The sequence below is a fragment of the Melitaea cinxia genome, chromosome 26, assembly GCF_905220565.1.
Source record: "Melitaea cinxia chromosome 26, ilMelCinx1.1, whole genome shotgun sequence".
In the NCBI taxonomy this organism is placed as follows: Eukaryota; Metazoa; Arthropoda; class Insecta; order Lepidoptera; family Nymphalidae; genus Melitaea; species Melitaea cinxia.
The window spans coordinates 9,082,822-9,106,985 of NC_059419.1; the positions used below are offsets into that span (position 1 = coordinate 9,082,822).

At 38.9% G+C, this 24,164-nt stretch overlaps 1 protein-coding gene across 1 annotated transcript in view; it reads right to left on the bottom strand.

Moving 5' to 3' along the window:
• Positions 1-24,164, bottom strand: part of LOC123666459 (serine/threonine-protein kinase WNK1-like) — a 71,795-nt gene that overhangs the window by 18,883 nt on the left and 28,748 nt on the right. The window contains exons 4-19 of the mRNA XM_045600551.1: positions 23,636-23,767; positions 22,603-22,770; positions 19,147-19,249; positions 17,553-17,649; positions 16,834-16,936; positions 16,299-16,471; positions 15,337-15,447; positions 14,828-14,937; positions 14,352-14,509; positions 12,292-12,380; positions 11,467-11,610; positions 10,805-10,969; positions 2,923-3,022; positions 2,273-2,373; positions 1,548-2,176; positions 69-1,415 (exon numbers count right to left, since the gene is read on the bottom strand). Of these exons, the coding sequence (XP_045456507.1) occupies positions 69-1,415; positions 1,548-2,176; positions 2,273-2,373; positions 2,923-3,022; positions 10,805-10,969; positions 11,467-11,610; positions 12,292-12,380; positions 14,352-14,509; positions 14,828-14,937; positions 15,337-15,447; positions 16,299-16,471; positions 16,834-16,936; positions 17,553-17,649; positions 19,147-19,249; positions 22,603-22,770; positions 23,636-23,767 (3,730 nt within the window). The remainder of the gene's footprint in view (positions 1-68; positions 1,416-1,547; positions 2,177-2,272; positions 2,374-2,922; positions 3,023-10,804; positions 10,970-11,466; positions 11,611-12,291; positions 12,381-14,351; positions 14,510-14,827; positions 14,938-15,336; positions 15,448-16,298; positions 16,472-16,833; positions 16,937-17,552; positions 17,650-19,146; positions 19,250-22,602; positions 22,771-23,635; positions 23,768-24,164) is intronic.

Consider the following 24,164-nt stretch of genomic DNA (forward strand, 5'->3'; position numbering starts at 1 on the left):
AATCTTTTCCTGTAAGTATTAAAGAATATTTATTTAAAATATAATTGTCACAATTTTATTGTACTTGCCGTCTTGCTGTTGATTTTCCGCTTGTTTCTCTTCCACTGAACTCAGCTCCGGTTGCCGTATCGCCTCGATATGTGTCGCACCCGATGGAAACTCTGTCATCGGAGTGTGAAATTGTTCTTTATGACCGTTTGGCACGAAACCTTCTTCTGTTTGTATGCTAAGTTGCTTTGGCACGGTGTCTTGAACTTGACTCGGAGGTTTGACGTCGACCGGCAGCTGCGCAGGTATCGAAGTCGGAGCCGACGTGGGTATCGAAGTGGCTGGTGGAATGGACGTTGGTATCGATGCCGGTACCGAAGTAGGAATCGTCGTAGGTACGTTTTCCACCTGCTGGTACTGCGTCACAGGAGGATTCTGAGGTAAAGTTTTAGGAACTGTAGAAGGTGCGGACGTTTCGACCGGTTTATATGCAACATTCTGCATCGACTGCCCTGGATGACTCTGTTGATACATCTGCAGAGGATTAGCAGTATAATTTTGCACTGGAGTGCCTTCATGACTAGATATCTGCCTTTCATTCTGCTGTATCGAGCTAAAGTTTTGCACCATCATGTTATGTGGCAGCGATTGCCCTTGCATCGTTTGCACTGGGGGATGGTATGGGTGCTCTTCTGAAGGTTGCTTTTGTAATTGTTTTTCGATATATTGCTGGTTTTGAAACTGAATTTGATCCATCGACATTTGTGGCTGTGTGTGAGGTTTTTGTTGATACGAATCGGGAACTACAGTTTGTTGTGGATCATGAACATCAGCACTGCTCATTTGGCTTTGCTCAGATCCTTGTCGCGTATACATCGGCCGTTGAGCTCGCAATATTTCTTCTACTTTCTGCTGCTGCTGACCCATTAGTTGTTGCTTTTGTGCCAATAATGCTAGATTTTGCTGATCGATTATATTTTGCTGGGTTTGTAATTGTAGCTCTTGCTGCGCTAAAAATTGTTGTTGTTGTAAATTTCGTATATGCTGTGGGGAGAGCGTCTGCCCCGGCAACTGTATCTGTTGCTGGGTCAGTAACTGTTGCTGAAGTACAAGTTGCTGTTGCGCCAACATTTGCTTTTGCATATTTAGCTGTTGCTGGGCTTGAGCCACCTGATGCTGAGCTTGTGCTACTTGTTGCTGTTGCGCAAGAATTGTAGGATCTACAGCTGCCGCCAACAAATTAGAATGAATAAACTGTTGGTTTTGTTGAAAGTTTATATTCTGACTAGTAGGTTGTTGAATTTGCATATTCATTATATTTTGCTTTTGTTGCATAGACTCTTGCTCCTGTTGAACAGATTGTTGCAAATCAACGCTTTCAGTTTGCTGGCTTACGACTTGTTGCATTTGAGTTTGCTGTTGTTGTTGCTGCTGCTGTTGTTGCTGCTGCTGCTGCTGTTGTTGTTGCAGTTGCTGCTGCTGTTGTTGCTGCTGCTGCAGATGTTGTTGCTGCTGTTGTAGTTGCTGTTGTTGCTGCTGTTGTAATAACTGCATTTGTTCGGATTCGGAATCTTTTCTCGACTGCAATGTGTCGGGCCTGTGTATTATCTGAGCTAAAATATTTTGTAAGTTCTGTAAAGATGGATCCAAGACTTGATTTGTAATGAGATTCGGTTGAGGACCAGTGATTATACTCTCCTGGGCCGTCAATTGCTCCTCCAACTGTTTCTGCTGAATCGCTGCTGCCTGATGGGCGATAATGTTTTGCTGTTGCTGAATTATCTGCTGCTGTAATGCCTGATTTTGATTATTAATTTCGTTTGCTACCAGTTGTTGATTTATTAAATTAGGTTGTAGTGGAGTTTGCTGCGATTCGAGTAGTCCTTGCTGAGCTTGCTGTTCTATCAGAGCCTGATTGGTCACCGTTTGCTCCAACATCTGCTGGTTAAGGAGATTCTGTTCCATCATCACCTGCTGTTTGAGGTTCTGTTCTAAAAACTGCTGTTGCTGCAGTAGTTGTTGCGACTGCAAGAGTTGATGGTCGGCGTTGAGGGAAGGCGACATACGGGCCTGCATCAGGTTCTGTTGAAACAACTTCATTGCTTTCTCTTCATTATTGAGATGTTGCTGAAACTGATGTTGAAGTAGCTGTTGTTGGGCTTGCAACAATTGAGACTGCTGATCTAGCCTAGACACAAAAATTGAAATAGGTATATAAAACATGTTCAAAATCTAATATAAACACCACCTTATTGTACTAACAACAGTTGTTTTTAATACTTACTGTACAGATGCCAAGGTGGGCTGAGTACCGACTCCATTCAACAACCCAGCCTTCACCTGATCCACTGGACCTGCTTGCTGTTGGCTCTGGATCATTTTAACCTTGAACGATATATTAAATAAATAAATAACTATAACATACATACACAGTCGTCTGTTACAAAGTTAAGCAACTTAATGCTTGGTAACAGCCGACTGATAGCTATTTCTTATTTTATAAATATATGTACATAGAAATAATACATACTAGCAATACCTGTGCGAATAATGCGCACTAAATAAGTAAAAAGGTTGACGTTGTTTCAAAATTAACACCGTCATATAAATAATTTTAATAATTAATTAATTTACATAAACAAAAGCAATAGTAAATTTTTTAGCTGTCGATGCCGGTAGAGCAAGCAATTATCTATAAAATGATATATAATTTATGTGGAGTAATTGGGAGTTTTCTCTAAAAAGGGAGGCAAACATCTTAACCTTAGCGTATTAATATATATGATACAAATAATAAAACCCTGGCTCAGGCAGGAATCGAACCCACAATCCCAGGAAGCAATGTAACTACAAACTGCGCCAATGTTCATAGTTCAGTGCAGAAGAGTAAGTGTTCAAATAATAATGTTTCTTTTTTAAACCAAAAATGCAAACCTGTCTCAATTGCTGCTCCAGAAGCAACTGTTGCTGCATGTTCTGCTCGTTAATCAACTCTTGATTGAACAGCATCTGAGCTTTCTTCTCACTCCTCTCCCTGTAATAAAATGTTTTAATTCGTTACTATTATAAGTTTTTTATTACTTTAACATTAGTTGTTTATCTTATTTAAAAAAAAAATCAATACAATAATTTTTTTGCCATTTAGATTCCAATAAAAGTCAATATTAAATCAATTTCATTAGCACTAACTTCCCTAGGGCTAATTAAGTTAATTAATAATTAAGGCTAATCCCTACTTAATATTATAAATGTGAATGTAAGTTTGTTTGTTACGTTTTCACGCGAAAACTACTCAACCAATCATCATGAAACTTTGTACACATTTTCTTGGAGGCATTAGAAGTAACATAGGATACTTTTTATTTAAAAAAAATTCAATGCGAACGAAGCCGCGGGTAAAAACTAGTATTTTTATAAATAAATATTACCCAAACATTAAACACAAATGACTTCTCGTTTTTCTAGACATTTTATTAAAAATTTATTAAACAATTTGAAACACATCAGACTACAGCTTAAAAATAATAAAGAACATTTCAAATCAACAATAATAGCGAAATTCAGTTCAAATCGGTTCATTGAAGCTGATTAACTATGTATATGTAAGTAAATAAATTACGAATAAAAAAAAATTGGTTTCACAACGATAGTGAACACGCGAGGTCGCGTAACTGACGGTATTTAGCTTGTGCACGTCGTTGTTGGGGTCGTCATGGAAACGGCCACCTGGTGGAGATACAAGATAAAAATAGGCCTTGATCTTGGGCGCCAAATCCAAATATATATAAGAATATGAAATCTGTATTTTGTAAAACTTAGTAGAACAAAATTCATAAACTTCACTACCCCTAAACAAGGAAAGTCCAAGTCTTAATAGCCAGGCGGAAAGGCCTTCGAGTTATTTAATATATTATAATATTCTCGTGTCGCGGTGTTTGTAGTTAATCACCTCCGAAACGGCTTGACCGATTCTTATGAAATTTTGTGTGCATATTGGGTAGGTCTGAGAATAAATAAATAAATAGTTAGAGGCTTTACATTATCTATATAGAATAGAGAAAGTTTGTTTGCGAAAATTTTATTTTTTAACTAACAAATATGCGTTTGGTTATCAGCCTAATGTTTATAAGAGGCTTTGAGGTAAAATAAAGCTATTATTAGGTAATAAAGGCAGAAGTGAAACTTCTGAAAAGAAGCCTACGAGGAAAAAAATCACCGATAATAAAAAATACTGCATAATCTGTTCTATGCATTTCACTCCCATACAATCATGTGTTTCTTTATCGTGACGCATTTTCGTTTCATCGAGTTTCAAATTACAACGATTCTAAAGGTTCACTTCAATAACTAAATTGTAGTTACTGCGGGTAATCACTTCAGCCTATCGCAGTCGACTTCTGGACATAGACGTCCACAAGTTCGCGCCAAAAATGGCGTGAACTCATATGTATGATATAGTAGTAAATATACTTATATAGGTGAGTGTTCTATTTACATAAGACCTAATATTACACGTATATATAAAATATCAAGGGAGACCGTGAAAGTAAATAACGAGAAAGTCACAAGAAACTAGCGAGTCGAAAGCACGCGATACTGGTGATTTAGAAATCAATAGTTATTTGAGTACAAAGACCTTATGTTTTACATAACATTATCTGCGTCTGTTATCTATGTACTACTGTATAAAATTTATTAAAATTACTTTATATACATATATCAATGATAATGTTGAAAAAAAAATGGATTTATTTTATAACATTTTTTAGTATTATTTCTTTTTTCAAATGTAAAATAAACTTAGTATTTAATTATTTATATACAGTTTATATAGCAATAAATTAAAAAATCCAACATACTACATTATTTACGACACAAGTAACATTAAAGACAATACAAACACTAATCACAGTAATTAAAAATAACGCACAGATGAACACAGCACTATAAAACCGATGCCAAGTAGTGATATCACGATAAAAACACACGTGGCAACTTTACCGATATACTAACTTAAATACGTTTCACGATAATATAAAGTTTTACCTACGAATACGTTGTGCAAAACCCCGGCACGCATTGTGTACTGCAGTTATCGCGTCAGAGCAATTAATTATAAGCAATGAAGCATCGAAATAAGCATTCGTATTATGCTGATGTTATGCGAGAATCACTCTACAAACTTTGTAGACGATTTTTATTTTTAATGACTAGTTGAGGTCGCGACTTTGCTTTGCTTGTCATATTAATAATTTATTTTATTTTAAATGAAAATGTTTGTTTTATAAGATTTCATTTTTTTTTTTTTTTAAATAAATGACATGAACATAGATAAAAGCTTTTTATTTTAATAAGATCAAGTGTCTAGGAAGTAAAACTTAAAAGACTATAAATAATTAAGATAGTTTTGATTTTTTAAGAAATTTTTATAATTTTATAAATATATGAAAAATCGTTTTTTTTTTATTATTATTGCGTTAATATAAAAATAAGAAGGATGAATCATTTTAACGAATCACAAATTAATTTAAGTGTTTTTTTTTTATTATTTATTCCTACTGCATAAGACCTTCTAAGTTACGTATTACGAGTACCGACGCGATTAGAAATACGAATTCAGGGTCGCGACATATAATCTAAATACCGACATCGGTCTTCGTTCAAATTTATTTTTGATACAGTGAATATATAATTTAATGACATGCAAACATTGCTGTTCTTGAATTATCATTAAAATACTTTTTAAATCTAGATTGTCAATGTACAGCAAAATTAGCTTTAACGAACGGTTATATTCAATATATGCAAATACACATCGTCAGATTTTATAGTTCATGGTGCATGGTTCATAAATGTACTTTTAAATACGTTACGGTATAAGACTGATTAGAACAGTGGTTACTGCACTGACTACTGCGTGAGCGGTCGCAGGTTCGAACTCCGTACATCTATACTTTTGTATTAATATTTATATTATTATAAGAAGAAAGATTTGATTTTTTGTTTATTTGTAATGGATAAACTTAAACGGTACTGGACCGATTCAAACATTTTTTCACCAATAAAATGCTACAGTATCACTAACTTACAGCGATGTGTTATGACTCTTATAAATTCTTGGTAAATTTATATTGAAAATTTTCTAAATAAACTTTTCTATTCCTTATATACAATATACATAGATGTACAATAAAAAAAATCGGAAACACATATTTAATCAAACGTTCTTGTTACACGCTGTGTCACATTATTCGCGAGAAAATTAATAATTTCTATAAATCTTTGTGTAATAAAGGGCTTTATAGTATGACGATAACACATTTTTCGCATTGAAAACAATCGCATATTCCATGATGAATCTTTAGTCTATTGTTCATCATTACAGCCTATACAGTCCACTGCTGGACATAGGCCTCCACAAGTTTACGTCAAAAATAACGTGAACTCATGTGTTTTGCCCATAGTCACCACGCTGGGCAAGCGGGTTGGTGACCGCAGTACTGGCTTTGTCGCACCGAAAACGCTGCTGCCCGTCTTCGGCCTGTGTATTTCAAAGCCAGCAGTTGGATGGTTATCCCGCCATCGGTCGGCTTCTTAAGTTCCAAGGTGGTTGTGGAACCTTGTTATCCCTTAGTCGCCTCTTACGACACCCACGGGAAGAGAGGGGGTGGCTAAATTCTTTAGTGCCGTAGCCACACAGCATATATAGCATATATCATATAGCGTAGTGTATTGTTATTTCGTATCAATTTTACAATTCACTTAATGTTAATAATTTTGTTAGTGGCTGCAAAGTAAGCTGTGCCCGTGCTTTATCGGCGTCAATTTGACGAAAACACTTTTTAAGTTATGATATAGCCTATAAGCAATCCTCTTTAAATACACTATCCAAAACAAAAATAACTTCTTAATTCGAACCTAGTAATTTCTGAAATTAGCGCTTTCTTAACAAACAAACTTCAGCTTTATAATATTAGTAAAGATTTCGAGGATTGTTTTTCAAATGTTTGTATCAAAATAGAAAGGCAGTAATAATGTTGCAGCATTAAGTAAATGTATATTATGAAATTAACCGGAGCATTAACCTAAAGCTTATGACGTAATACGTACAAATATATGGTTTCATCTATTTTGTTGTTTGTTTTAAGTGTTCCTAATTTAAGTATATTTTATTAGTTATCGTTTTAAGTTTACTTTTAACACTTTTATTTATCACCAGCTGCCCGGACAGACTTCGTTCTGTTAAAAGTTAATAATATTTTTTTTTAGTAATAAAAGCTCCCGTGGGTCTTATGAAACGTATAAAAAAAAAATTCCGAATTGGTCGAGCCATTCTCGAGTTAGCGCTTAGCAACAATTCATTTTTATTTATATAGATTAATTTAAATATTAAAGCTCTTAAGGCTGTAATATTATTGATAAATCAATTACCAGTAATATCATTGAAATAAAATATGGTAAAGTATTAATAGAATATTAATTATTAATTATATTATATTAAAATTATTAATTATATTTATAATAACTCGTATACGTGTATATAATTATATTTTTAGTGATTTAAAAACTGAAATAGTTAAGAAAATAAGTAAGGAACTGCGATGGAGTGAATAATAAACTTTTGTTGTCGTTTCTGTGTTTTCAGGTATGTATTTAGGTAATTACCTAACATATATATATATATACACTAGGGTATACCTAACCAATTGGTTAATAGTGTAATTTAGTAATATCATGTCAACAATAAAAAAACTTTGTTTTCAGAGCAACACAATTTTGTTTTATTTGCTGGCCTACATAGTCCAAGATCTAATAAAAAAAATATAATAAATAAATTTAAAAAAAAATTATATTAAAATATAGATTTTATACGTTTATCAGTTACATAGTTACACATTAGAATAATTATAGTTGGCACTATTTAATGACCAGTAGCAATTAGTTTATTAGTAGCCATTTCTTATGTTTATAACAATTTATAAACAGTATAAAAGGTCTTGTTGACTACATTCAAATTTTTATTTTTCGATTTTTTAAGTTATACTTTAAGACAGTATTCAGCAGCTAAATGCAGGGAATTATGAACAAAATCCAACACAGATGGCTGACTCTGGGTTCTGTATAAGCAATTTAGATATGTATTGTATCTGCAGAACAATTTTTTTTTTTATGTCACTAGGTCTGCAAACAAGCGTACGGCTCACCTGATGGTAAGCGATTACCGTAACTTACAGACACCTGCAACACCAGAAGCATCGCAAGCGCGTTGCCGACCCAATCCCCAATCCCCCCAGGAGTTCTGGTCACCTTACTCACCACACGTAAGTTAAATTAAATTGAAAAATAAACTAAAACATAATATTATGTTTAAAAAGGTTTCGTCCAATGTTCTATGAACTTCAATTAGTAGTTTATGCAACTGTCATATAATGAAGGGTATTAAAACACGAGTGTGAGTTTATGAAACGAGCGCAGCGAGTTTCATAATAGTAACGAGTGTTTTAATACCCGTGTTATATGCAGTTGCATACACTACTTTATCTTCACTAATGCAATTACTCAAACAACAAGAGTAAAAGCTGACAATAGTTTATTTATAATAATTGTTCAAATTTTGGATGGTACAATTTTAAAAGTTAATGTTAATTATTGATCCAGCAGCTGTAGCGGTCGCGGGGCAAGCAGTAGAGCTCGTAGACGGAGTCGGAATAAGTTATTATATTCTTTTTCATATAATTTTCTAGATTTTTCTGGCAAAAGATTGTGAGTTAATTTTGTTGCCAATTCTAGAATATCCGGAGGCGTACAAATATCATCGTCGCTATCCATTTTTAACTTTTAATTTATTAAATTAAATTCACGCGTACGTGTATTGTCACAGTGATTTTGCCGCCATTAAAATCTAACCAATGAGAGCGCAGCTGCACGCATGCGCGCGATGTTATAATGAGATTTTACGATATCGATGTGGATATTATACCATCATGTGAAATTGCTTAAATTGAGTGTTTTGTTGTCTGCGCTATAACAGTAGTAATTATAAGTCAAGTATTGGAAACATAAGTAGAATGTTACAACATTAGTGTAGATAAAAATTGTTATAAACGTGTGTGCTATAAACATATGTTGTTTAACACGTTCAATGCCACTACGATTTTCATGATGTCTTCGCGGATGCCGCATACATTTCACGTTGGACTCGCCAAGCGAGTCGCCGGCACTGCAATATAATTTGGGGAGGGGGGCAATACCTCGTATTAACAAATCATTGTCTCCAAAAAAAATTTTTTTTTTTTTAACCTTTTATACCTGCTCAAAGTCTTACAAACCGAACTACCCGAACGAGTGAATTTGGGTAATTCTATTGTTTTGTTGGTATTGTAATGATTTCGAAGGTCAAAGCTCACATAATGGGTTTTTAGAAAGCTAACAATGTGTACTTCAATTTAATTCAAGTTGTATTTGCAAACAACATTAAATTAAAAAAATACTTGCGGTCAAAATTAAAATGTAGGGGCTGTACGATTTCTTTGCTCTCGAGTGTATTTCACTCACTCACATTTCATATCATGAAATTAAAAAAAAAAACTTATGTTAGTAAAAAAAATCTTTTAATTTTCTTCTAAACGAAACTTGTCCTAACAATAACAAACACGAAAAAAAGAATTATCCAATTTGATATTAGATTTACAGTGAACGCCACATCAACCCACTGAAAATATTACCGAAAAACACTGAACTCGCCACGCGAGTCACCGGCACTGGAATAAAATTAACGTAAACACGCAGAGCGAGTCGGTGGCACTGAACGTATTAAACGCACCCTGAGCACTTTTTATATTTATAGAAAACTCATATTTATTAGCAATACAGAATAATCTCCTTTTGTACATATGAATGTAAAATGTTAAAGATTGTATTCAAATTTTATATATCAACTAGCTGACCCCGCAAACGTTGTTTTGCCATATATTTTATTAACCTTCTCAATCCCCCTCCCTCCCTTATAACTAAGGGGAATGAAAAATAGATGTTGGCTGATTCTTAGACCTACCCGTAATGCACACAAAATTTCATAAGAATCGTTCAAGCCGTTTCCGAGGAGTTTAACTACAAACACCGCGACACTAGAATTCTATATATTAGATAATTGTTCTGATTGCGAACGATTTGACAAAGTAATGTAAAGACTAAAGCTTGGTTCCTATATTCAACAAACGATTCGTTTTTAACAAACCGTTCAATGTCTAACATGTATCAAAACGAGTTGATCTTTGTAAAGAAACTGTTTTTTTTTTTTATTATACAACTAGGTCGGCAAACAAGTGTACGACTAACCTGATGGTAAGCGATTACCGTAGATTATAGACGCCTGCAACACAGTAGCATAACAAGCGCGTTGTCGACCCTACCCCCTACCCCCTCACCTTCACTAGAAGCTCAGGCCACCACAACACTGAGAGCCGTGTTATTTAGAGGCGATCTTCTGTAAGGTCGAGATACTTCCAGAGTCAGGCTGCTGCAGATTTTGAACATCACATTTCCTTTTTTTTTATGTCAAATAGGCAGGCATTTGACCACAATCTCACCTGATGTTAAGTGACGATGCGGTCGAAGGTGGAGCATGCCTGCCTAATAGCAGCCTATTCACTCTGACGGCCTTGAAGACACCCAGATTGTATCGTTCGGGAAACACAGACGCGGGCAACGAGTTCCATTCCTTAGCTGTGCGCATCAGGAAAGTAGTGCCAAAGCGTTTTGTGCGCGTACCTCCTGCTGCGCCCTACCTCAATATTGATAGGTTTAAACAACTGACCGGTTGAGGCTGATGAGCTGCGACTTGAGCAGCTTGAAGACGATGCGCGCGTCCTCCTCCATGATGAGGCCGGCCTTCGCCATGTCCTTGGCCACCTCCTCGCAGTCGTCGCGCTGCATGTCGAACTCGAACTGGATCGCCTCGTTTTCCTTGTGCGTGTACGACCTGCGCGCACACAACAATCAGCCCGACCAACTTTCACGAGCACGATTCGAATAAGACCATATAGAGCATCTGTTGTGATACAGTAAATTGTGTTATATTTGTGTTCAGTATTTGCGGTCTGGTTGTGTTAGCCCTTGTAGATCTCCCCACCGTGCCTCGGAGAGCACGTTAAGCTGTCGGTCCCGGTTGTTATCATGTACACCTAATAGCGATCGTTACGTAGATAATAATATGTAATATTATATCCGCCGATCCGCGTTCGCCGAGCAGCGTGGTGGATTAAGCTCTGATCCATCTTCTACATGGGGAAAGAGGCCTATGCCCAACTTTGGGATATTACAGACTGAAGTGTTAATTGTTATATCGATTACAAATTTTAGCGACCAACCTAGGACATTAACAACAACCTACAAATTCAACAACTACTAAAACAGTTACTCTATAGCTCCCTGTTTTACTGGTGTACTTTGACTTGTACTATGTGTCGGTGTGCTCACCGCTTCTTCGGGTCTATGATCTTCAACCGGAACTGTATCGTGGTGATGTCGGACGAGGTGACGAGGTCGCGGCCCACGATCTCTAGCCGCAGGCCGATGTCTTCACCGAAGAACTCGTGGTTCAGCAGATCTTTCACCTTGGGCCTGATTGTTAATAACATTAAAAGTAAAATAAGGTTTTACACTCACTAGCCTAAGCTAAGACTAATTGAAGATCCATTTTACTAAGTTGTAGCAGAAAATATTCTGCTTTATAACCCTATTTTCTGTCGTTGAAACAATTTTCTCAACATTTGTTTAATTATGCAGATTTTTTAATATGCATTTAAAACAAACGTTGGTTATAAAGTAAGATAGAACCAATGTTATGTTGGCACAGCAGCATATTTCAATGAGCAAAAATCTTACAAACTGTGCTTAAAGGTAATAATCAATCATCATCATCATTTCAGCCTATCACAGTCCACTGCTGGACATAGGCCTTCACAAGTTCACGCCAAAAACGGCGTGAACTCCGAACACTTTAGTGCATAGTCACCACGCTGGGCAGGCGGGTTGGTGACCGCAGGGCTGGCTTTATCGCACCGAAGACGCTGCTGCCCGTCTTCAACCTGCATATTTCAAAGCCAGCAGTTTGATGGTTATCACGCCATCGGTTGGTTTTTTAAGTTTCAAGGTGGTAGTGGAACTGTGTTATCCCTTAGTCACCTCTTTCGAAACCCATGGAAAGAGAGGAGGTGGCCATATTCTTTACTACCATAGCCACACAGCAAAAGGGTAATAATAATATTAATTAAACGTATTTCCAATGAATATATATCATACCTGTCTGCTTTGTTAAGCCTTATACACGACTCGATGATGTCTTTCACTTCAGGTATTGTGACCTTCTCTAAGCTCTGCGGTTTTACTCCCTACAAAAAAAAAACAAACATTATTTTAGAAGCTGATTTTTTAAAGCAATATCTTATAATTGCTATTTTAGTTGTACAGAGATTAGTAGTAGTAAATCACTAGTGCCGGAATTACCAGTAGGCTGTGGGCTGGAATCTAGCACAGCAAATTTTAGGGTGCTGCAATTTTACCAAAATTATATTTCTAAAACATTATCATATAGATTTAGAAAATGAATAAGAATGTCCACAATCTGTGTACAACAATGGGTGACTAAAAAAGATCATCCAAAATAATCGCTATTAGCACTTGGCCGTTTATTCGGGTGGCTGTGATCACAGCCCTTTTGGGGGCTGGACCCACGTCTAACTGTACTACTAAGAAATAGGGTACCGGGTTTCAGAAGTCACAAGAGGCGACAAAAATTTAATAGTCTTGTTAACGCGTGGCTGCTCCTCTCCCCTCTCCCCGCGCCTGTGACCGCCATTTGACCGACGAGCGCGATTCGAGTGACACGAGTGCTTCCTTCCTCGTCGAGACGTCGTACGTGTTTTTCCCCTTTCTTTTTCCCTGCTCCTTTTTCTTCTGCCTCAGTTTTTTATGTTCTACTCCCTTAACTTGCGTCGAATTTTATCGCACTCGTCTTCTTTGCCCACTGTCTATCTCTCTTTCTATTTCGTTTTCTTCTGTCGCTTCAGCCTGTAATATCCCACTACTGGGCATGGGCCTCTTTCCCCATGTAGGAGAAGAATCAGAGCTTAATCCACCACGCTGCTCCAATGCGGGTTGGCGGATATATTCCCTACTATGGCTAACGATCGCTATCAGGTGTATATGATAACAACCGGGACCGATGGCTTAACGTGCTCTCCGAGGCACGGTGGGGACCCACAAGGACTGCACAAACACCCAGATCACGGCAAACACCTGTATGGCCAATACAAATGTTTGTCATGTACGGGATTCGAACCCGCAACCGCCAGCGCAACAGGTACAATCCATGACTGTAACCATTGCGCCAACGCGGCGTTTCTTCTGTCATGAGAGATCATTCACCCTGCCCCCCCCCCACCCCACACCGGCGCACGACACTTGCCCGACACCGAGGCCGGCAGGCGAGGGTACTCACCGGTCGCTATCTACCCCCCCCCCCCGCCACTCACCGAGACCACCTTCTTGTAGATCTGCGCGGGCCCGCTGCACTCGCTGTAGGGGTACTCGCCGGTCGCTATCTACCTCCCCCCCCGCCACTCACCGAGACCACCTTCTTGTAGATCTGCGCGGGCCCGCTGCACTCGCTGTAGGGGTACTCGCCGGTCGCTATCTACCTCCCCCTCCCCCACTCACCGAGACCACCTTCTTGTAGATCTGCGCGGGCCCGCTGCCCTCGCTGTAGGGGTACTCGCCGGTCGCTATCTACCTCCCCCTCCCCCACTCACCGAGACCACCTTCTTGTAGATCTGCGCGGGCCCGCTGCACTCGCTGTAGGGGTACTCGCCGGTCGCTATCTACCTCCCCCTCCCCCACTCACCGAGACCACCTTCTTGTAGATCTGCGCGGGCCCGCTGCACTCGCTGTAGGGGTACTCGCCGGTCGCTATCTACCTCCCCCCCCGCCACTCACCGAGACCACCTTCTTGTAGATCTGCGCGGGCCCGCTGCACTCGCTGTAGGGGTACTCGCCGGTCGCTATCTACCTCCCCCTCCCCCACTCACCGAGACCACCTTCTTGTAGATCTGCGCGGGCCCGCTGCACTCGCTGTAGGGGTACTCGCCGGTCGCTATCTACCTCCCCCTCCCCCACTCACCGAGACCACCTTCTTGTAGATCTGCGCGGGCCCGCTGCACTCGCTGTAGGGGTACTCGCCGGTCGCTATCTACCTCCCCCTCCCCCACTCACCGAGACCACCTTCTTGTAGATCTGCGCGGGCCCGCTGCACTCGCTGTAGGGGTACTCGCCGGTCGCTATCTACCTCCCCCTCCCCCACTCACCGAGACCACCTTCTTGTAGATCTGCGCGGGCCCGCTGCACTCGCTGTAGGGGTACTCGCCGGTCGCCATCTCGAGCATGCACATCCCGAACGCGTACACGTCGACGGACTCGTCGTAGTGCTCCTCGTACATCTCCGGCGCCATGAACTCGGGCGTTCCTGAACGAAGGAATACCATTTACGTATTATAATCAACTATTCTTTTTATTTAGTTCTTATTAAAAAAAAGCCCACTCATTCAATGTCCCCCACTAGGGTATAAATCCTTTATCGAGGGATTAAAAAAAAATCACAATACTACAATCAAAATCGTCAAGACCACTACAAACATCTATATTGCTGGTACTAACAGTTGTCATGCGCGGAGATCGTACCTATAACCGTTAGTGCTTCAGATAGTAGCTGTTACCACTACGCCACTAACTCTCCTCTTTTTTTAATAACATTTTATATAAATAAAATATCCTAAATACGTACCAATAACGGACTTGGCAAAACTCCTATTCTTAAGAGTAGCGAGTCCCAGGTCACCGATCTTTACACTGCCTGTTGTACCCGTTATGAAAATGTTGTCGCATTTCAGATCTCTGAAAACGAACCAAATAACATATTTAATAATTTGCGTATTGTACATAAACTAACTTAAAAATTTGGCCAATTTATATACCACAATCGAACACTTTATATTGAAGCTACCCGCCCCGGCTTCGCACGGTTGCAAAACTAGCAGTATTACTCTACTATATTATGCATGTATTACACATATAAACCTTCCTCTTCAATCACTCTATCTATTAAAAAAACCGCATCAAAATCCGTTGCGTAGTTTTAAAGATTTAAGCATACATAGGGACAGAGAAAGTGACTTTGTTTTATACTATGTAGTGATTTGGTAAAATCAAATTTTATTTCTATTTAGTTACACATTTTTTTTTAATGGCGATAAAAACAAACCAAATTTAATTGAACTGTAATCACTTACTTACCTATGTATAATGGGTGGTGTTCGGGAGTGCAAAAAGTTCAGTCCTTTCAAGATCTGCCTGCACCAAGACTTGAGAACCTTTGGATTGATCCGTTTGAAATGTCGAAGATATCTACAATTAAAACATTAAATTTTAACTACTGCAGTTATGCGAAAATGAATGTATAGACAACGTGCTGTATATAATTAATGGCATAGGATAAATGTCTATTTTGTCTTAGGAATCTAGAGAACATAACTTCAACGTCGTACCTTTGAATAATAGAGGGTAACTTTATGACATACACCAGAATAATATGACAGTACTAGTTAGACAAAGTCAAGTACCAGGAGACCATAAATAGAAAGTAATATTTTCGGTCGAAGGACACTCTGAAATGCTATCCAAACAGTGTCAGGAATTTCGGCTTTATGTAATATGTACCATGTATATCACAGAACAGCGTAACATTTATTAGGATACTGGGAACTACCAGGAGAGCATACATTGAGATGTATCTCCACTCGTTCGAAATTTCGTGACCTTACCAGGAGATGGCTCCTTGAGCAGCAAAATCAGAATCAAATTGGCAAAAAGTGAAGCTAAATACATTGATATAGGCGACTATAGCATTTCATCAGATAGTTGGTACGAAACGCTCACTGAGCTGGATTTGTAGTATTTATGTCTTTATTATAAGCGTATAGTGTGTCTCAAGTGGCTCGTCATTTTGTCTACTTGTACCTTCGGCAACATACTTCATTTATTAATCCTGGTTTTTCTTTATTAAATACTATCTATCTATGTTTAGTTTTTAAATTTTTTTTTCTGAAATCTCTGTAAATTAGACTAAGAAATCTTTTGTTTTTTTTTATTCTTGGTGAATAAACGTCTTTATTATTATTATTATTAAAATTATACGTCCGTCTTGTATTAAATGTATTTTGGGCTCATTTAGACATTAACAATCTAAGTATACTGACGTCTTTAGTGTCCCAGAGACCATGAGCTCGGTGATCAGAACGATATTCTTTTTCTTAGCGACAGTCCCTTCCCAGTAGTTGTAGAAGCGTACGATGTTGGGGTGCTGTAGCTTCTTGAGCATATCTGCCTCCTCGCGGAACCGGAGACGCTCCGTCTTGTTTAACTTTTTCTCCTAAAAAGTTAAGAATTCTATGTAGTCTCAAACTTTACATTATTTCACTCAGATTTTTATATTGTACACATATTTATATGAGTCAACTGCAACATAGCTTATTTTCTATTATATTTTAACACATATCTACCGCAAAATAAATTCTTTATTGTCGAATAGAGTATACATAATCTCTACTTTATGCCACTAAACTTATCAATCTAACGTGTTGTAACAAAAGCAAAATTATTATTTCTGACACAAAACTGGACAAAGTATTAACTTAGTTCTACTCTACCAAGATTTGAAAGAGTATTGTCGCTTTTTCAGTGTTTATTTCGATGTTCCAACTAATATAAGTATGGAGCACGAGCGACCCTCACCAGTAGCTCGCACCAGGCCACAGCGACCCCGGTCTGCGTGTCGAGCCCCTGGTACACCGTCTTGAACGAGCCGCGACCCACCTCCTTGTCGTACTTGAAGAACCTTTGAACAACAAGATTTTTTTTTCCATATTTATAGTCCGACATAAAGGCTAAAATGCAACGCAATCCTTCCCATTCAATCGCATTCAACCTGAAACATCCCGTTGCTGGGCATAGGCCTCTTTATCCATATAGGAGAATTATTGGAGCTTATCCACCACGCTGCTTCACTGCGAGTTGGCGGATACGTTCCCTACTATGAGTAACGATCGCTATCAAGTATTTACGGTAACAACCGGGATCGACGGCTTAACGTGCTCTCCGAGGCACGATGGGGAGGCCAACAAGCACACAGTCATACCAAAACCTTTATAGACAAACTTGTCTAAATACCAAATCTTGTGCTACTGTTTTATTACCATTTTTATATCACTAGAGTTTCAAACAAGCGTAAAGTCTGGCTGACGGTAAGCGGTTACCGTAGACAAAAGGCACCTGCAAGACTAGGTACATCACAAACGCGTTGCCGACCATATCCCCGACCCTCCCCCAGGGACTTTGCCTACCTTAATTAGCATTTAATACAGCAACACAACACTATCTGAGAGAAATATTTTTTATAATTTACCAATTACAAGAAAATCGATCTACTTAATAATAATAATCTCAGCACATACCTGCCACAAGGAGACACTCCGATGGGCTCTTCCTCATCCTCATTATCGGCCTTCTCCTTGTCCTTCTCCTTTTCGTATATAGGATCATATACCAACCCTGGAAACAAAGTATAGTACGCCATTATAATAACGAATATATTAACTTAATAATTTAAGACACAACGGCTTCAACATACACCTTGTTTACGATTAACATATGATAGTCTTAAAGTGACATAAAAATTTTGACAATGATTCACTATTTTATATGAAAAATTGTTATGACGATATCTTGAAAAAATAATAAAAACAAAGGTATAGAAGGATTTCGATTCTGTTTTGCCGTAATATGTTGTAAATACGGCGAATTACGAAAAATGGGATGTGTCATGCTTATGCACTATGTGTGTAATTATTTTTTGTGTTTCTAGTCTATGACATGCATGCGCACCGTAGCGTGCATTCCATATAGGCAGAAAGGCACTGCCTACCTTGTCATATTACTAAAAAGATATACATATAAAACATGAACATTACATATTTTTAAAAAAGACATAAACCATTATTCCATTTAAATCCGCTTCAATTGAAAAACCCGCCGTTATATATGCGATATCAGCGCTTCGCGCGAATCGACGACGGGCTTTTTATGAAACTTCTGCCTAGAATATGTTAGCAATGACGGTAGGACATTATATAATCCTACAATTTTATAATGTGTCGCGCGTCATATGGATTACGAACAAAATATTGTGTTTTTAACATTAGTAGGTTTAACAATGACAGTAGGCACAGCCTAAGAATAACCTGTCAAATTAAATTATCTTGAATTCGATGCCGTTTTTACCAATAATTTTTGACACGGTCGCATAATCGCAACATTCCACGGAGTAATTTCGTAATAGTAGTAATTCACTTTGAATTTTTCGTTTGTGCGTTCTTGTTATTAGTGTAAATATTAATATATTAGTGATGAATAAGTTTACTTGGGAAATATGTAACAGAGATGTGTGTTTGATTAAAGTAAATAGTGCATCCAAATTCGTTCGACTTTACGGATAAATTAAAAATTCTTCAGGCATATCGATTTAACATATAAATAACAATGACGTTATAATTTTTCATTTACTAATAAATAAACAAGTACTTTCATTAAGCATACAATTTCGTAACTAATTAAATAGTGTTATCAATCCGATGTTTGACACAAACGAAATTATCAGTGTCGGCCTTATGAGGTCACAGTCTATCCAGTAACTGATTTGTTTGATAAGTATCAGTTGGTTGCTATGTGTGTGTGTGCGGTGGTGTATTTGTATGCTTGCATTATTATAAGTATAAATGCACTTAAAACGCGTGCTTTAGACCGACTGAAGTAAAACTTCTGCACAAAAGGCCTGCACTGCGTCTTAGATATACGAAACGTAACTGGCTATGAGAGAAAGAGAGAAAGAAAATGTTTGGTCGCACCTCCCTCGCTCCGGTCGCCTCGCCCGATCACACTTTTCGTAACGCTCTCGTCACGCCTCCACCAGCTAGCTCCCCAAGTCAAGCGTGCGTAAAGACGTTCTACTTCAAAACCGTAATAAAGTAGCTACCGTAGCGCTCGGCTCACCGTTCTGCGGCTCCTGCGGCTGCTGCTGGCCGCCGACGTCCGCCGGCGGCGGGATGATGGGCGCGCCCTTCTCCGTGGCCGCGGCGATCTCGATGTTCTCCTCCTGCACACAGACCACTCAGTTATCTACAGCCGGCACAGGCAGAGTACTGCCGTCCAGGTACGCAGGGATACCCTGGATGGGGTCCCGGTCCAGGTGGGGGCCCAGATGAATGCCTGGGTCTCACCCTGGATGCTGCCGAACATGGGTGGTTCGAGTGTTCATTGCCGTCGGCTGTACTCCGGGGTCATCCGGAGTATGGCCATGTACGGGGCACCCGTCTGGGCGGAAGCCCTCGGTCGCGCCAACAAAGACCCTGCTGCGACGCCCGCAGCGGGTCATCGCGACGACGGCGATACGCGGTTACCGGACGGTGTCCTGGACGGCGGCGTGCGTGCTGGCGGGGACCCCCTCTGGGAATTGCAGGCGAAGATCCTCGCCGAAATTTACCACTTCGTGGCGGCGAGGAGATCCCGTGGGGAGCACCTGACATTGGAGGAGGTCGCACGCATGCGGAGGCAGGCGCAGGAAACCCTGTTGCGGCGGTGGACGGTGGACGCGGTCAGGCCGGTCCTCCGGAAGTGGGTGAGGCGGCGGTTCGGGCCGCTGACCTTCCGTCTGGTGCAGGTATTTTCCGGACACGGGTACTCCGGTAAGTGCCTGCACCAACTCGCGAGACGGGATGCGACTCCCGCCTGCCACGAGTGGGCGCCAAGGACACGGCGCGCCACAGGTTGGAGCTGTGCGCCTCTGACGCCCCCGCGCCGGAGGGTATCCATGATGGATTTTCCCCACGTAAAAAAAGGCAGAGTACTGCCGTGCTTAGGTAAAACGCAGAACGGTTTTCGACTGTTCTTGTAGAACTTTGATGCAGGTTGACTGATTTTAATTTATTCAGTCTGTAACATCCCACTAGCAAGTCATAAATAAAATAAAAAACTTACTTTATTAAACCTATGTCAATGTAAAAAACTTTGAACTCATTTTTCACCGATTTCTTTATTTATACTTTACTTAAGAAAATATAAAAATATCAAAATACTTCACAATAATATATTTCGAAACAAAGTATATAGAGGATACTCTGTCACTCCTGAAAGTCCACCACATACATAGGAGACAAAATGATTTTACGTGTACGACCTCAAGTTATACGTTTTCTCACTGACACCATACAAGCAATTTTAATAAATTTACTTATAGAAGTCATTTGCTATTTTATTTATGTTTACGTTATAGTCTTATCGTACTATTATTAGTTGTTCGACAGACGTTTCGAAAGAGTTGCATCCATTGCTATCAGCTCATATATAAGAAAATTAAAAATATACAATTACTAAGCTTTCTTATCTTGTTTTTGCTTACCCAATTTACCGCTTCCTAGAAACGTTTGATTCAATATTTATTTAAAAATTTCTTTTAAAGTATTGCTCATACTGTTTATTTACAAAAATAGTGTACAAACGCTTACGCTACGCTTTAGCTTGTAATGTCAGACTGCTGTGCATAGGCTTCTTTCTCCATATAGAAGGATTGAACCTTAACCCATATGTGCTCAACTTTTTTTTTTCGTAAAAACTGATATTTTTTCGTTTTATTCTAAGTCCAATAAGCATAAAAATAAAGGTATTCTGAAAATTAAATAAAAAAAATTTGCCGTTTTGGACATTTTCACCGCCCCAATTTTGGGGCGCTGAGCACGGCAGATCACGTCTATAACCACTCCTTAATTTTTTCAATTGCATTTATTTTAAAGGGTAGTATTAATAAAATAACTGTTATGGAGATTGTAAAGAAATTTTTATTACATCTAAGAACATCTATACACATCCACACATCAGAATAATACCACTTTTTTTATTTATGCTATTGCGGTAGCAGCCTATATTTTGATCTAGACGATCTACTCCGCCCATATATTGATTATACATTTGAACACAAAAGGGCTGTTGAATCGAGGGTTTTTTTTCAGCACTTGACCATCACTTGCGAATCCAACTGGAGAAACACCTTCACAGGTCGAAGCTACGGTAACGACGTTACTGACGTTGTATTGCACTAGGGACACGCCTGATGTTTCATCAATGATTTGATGAAACATCAGGCGTGTTGATCATAGCTCCCACGCTGTTTTTTCTTTATGTCGTCGATTGACTCCAGCAGCACATTTTCGACCCTTTGGCCCGTATTGTTCATGTCCCCTGGTGACCAAAATCCTTCAAAGCGATAAAGCAATCTAAACGATGTAAAGAAATTGTCTATGTAAACATGAACTCGAAAATCTGTTAGTAATTTGGCCGCCAAGTTCGTAATGACAGGTTCTCCAACACCTATATCGGGATTAGTGTTACTTGTGCTACCTCTTTTTGGCGCAGAAGTGGATGTATCTCCGATAGGGATATCTTGTCGTCATCAATCGAGTCCGCTTCTATAACTTATCTTTGTAAAAGTGAACCCGATTTGCGTACACATACAAGCAGCGCCTCAGCTCGTAGTAGATTGCCCGTCAGGTGATTGATATTACCTACAAGCGCATTTACTTCGTCACTATCGCAGTCTCTCGTCAAAATTTGGTTGCTAGGCTATGTGTAGATAGTGTCCTCATCTTCCGTCTCCAATAAGTCGATAATTTCTGCCAAACTCAACCTAAAACAACATAATAAATATAAAAGTATAACATATAAAGTACCAATATAACTGGAAGTTGCTATAAACAATGTAAATAAAATATAACACATATACTATGAAGTTTGAAATCAACATGCAAGTACGTGCCCAGCGCCCCAATAATGGGGCGCTCTAAATAATGCCTCTAAAAAACTAAATCTCAACCGAAAGAATCGATTTTTATCACAAAACTAATCAAATATAAAATAATACATATAAAAAAAATGCTTTACACGGTTTTACTTCTAAAAAAATAAAAAATAAACTTACTTTTTATTCTCGCCATCGTGAACACCACACTTGCACTTTCTATTCTTCCAAAAATCAGAAAAAATGGCGCCAGCAACATTTCGTTTTTTTTTTTATAATGCCAAAATGTAAACAAAGCGAACAGTACCATTCAATAATCAAACCACAGTTTTAGTTCGACACTGAAAATAAATAACCTGCCGTTTTAAAAATGGGGCGGTGAGCACATATGGGTTAATCTACCACGCTGCTCCACTGCGGGTAAGCGAATATATTTCCTACTATGAGTTACGATTGCTATTAGGTGTATATAATAGCAATAACATAACAATCCACAAGGACAGGCATACAATCCGGAAAGTAATATTTGTACAAATGCAAATATCTATTCCGAGAGGGAATCGAACCCGCAAACCGCCGGTGTGCCAGAGCGGTAGTTACCTCAATAGAGCACCTTAATAAAATAAATATTTTTTTTTTTATATTCAGGCATCACTCACCAGATCTTGTTCGGAGATAAAGGCGTCATCTTCGAGCCTTGCCACCAGTTTGTTGCCGCTGTCATCGAGCTCGGGGTCGCACAGTGGTCCCTGCCCTGAGCTACGACGCCGGTAGCCACCGACACCCACGCCCACGCCCACACCCACGCCCACTACCGGCTGGCTGGCCTGCGGGTAGCAGCAAATGTTCCAAATACCAATTACAACAGTTTTTCATTTTTTTTCATATACGTTTAGGTAGGGAAACAAGCGTACGGCATACCTGTAAGTGATTACCGCTTACCCCCGACCCTGACCCTCCTCAGAAACTCTGGTTACCTTACTAACTACAGGTATGCAACACTACTAAAGAGCAGTATTATTTATCTGTGATCTTCTGTAAGGTCGAGGTACTTTCGCAGTAGTGTGCTCTATATTTTGAGCAGGAAATTCCCTGCTGTACTCAATCAAAATTTTTCCGTCACTATTACAGTGACTGAAACAAATACCTATTCTTTATATGATTAATTGCTACAAAAAATGTATGGTTCCGATTCAGTAATAACTGATATAATGATGGTATTATTAACAACTTAGTCAACTTTCACTCTTTATTCAAAGTGAAATTATTGCGAACCGAACATCAGGCACTACATAGTAAATTACCAATTATGATTTATAACAAACATCTTATAAAGCTACGTATCGTATTAACTAGATTGGGGCAACCCAATTCATATTTGAAGTTTTTTGAACCAATAAATAGCTTATATATTTTCAAGTATCATATGTATGACCTGTTTTTTAATACTAGTTTTTAGTATCAGAGGTTGCCTAGAAGAGATCTCTTTAGGTACGCCGTTGCTAACTAAAGTTTTATGGATATTACAATATTATATGTTCAGTAAATATTTAAAAAATATATATGTAGCTAGCTATAGCCGGCTGTTACCAATAACACAAGCATTAAGTTGCTTACTTTAGGAACAGACGACCGTGTATGCTATAGATATTTGTTCATAAAAAAACAAATATAATGAAGCGGTATACATACCACACTCGTGGTGAGCGAGTTGAGCATGTCGAAGGTGTTGCTCTGCTGCGTGTGGATGATGGCCAGCGCGTTGTAGGGCCGCGGGCCCAGCACCGGGGTCTTCATCACGCTCACCTCGCTCCCCACCACCACCTGGGGGGAAATTTACTTTAATTGATAACAAAATGTGACAAATGGTCCTAGTTTTATCATTAAATACTGCTAATATAAATTAATTAAAAACAGGAATTTTCAAGTAATTCGTCTCGCAAAATATGGTCTTTCCGGTTCTAGTTTTGAGGAATTTGTGATAATATTGAGGTGGCTTGAACACTTAAACCTATGGGATAAAGGACTGAAGAAGATAAAACGAATATATTAAATATTCTTTTTTTAAAATAACCATCTATAAACAGCTCACACTTAACGACCACCACTAAGATTTTACTCCAGTGTCAGGGGTCCGGAAACACACGCAATACATGAGCACAAACGTCCAAGTCATGGCAAACATCTGCATGGCCAATACAAAATGTATGCCATGTGCGGG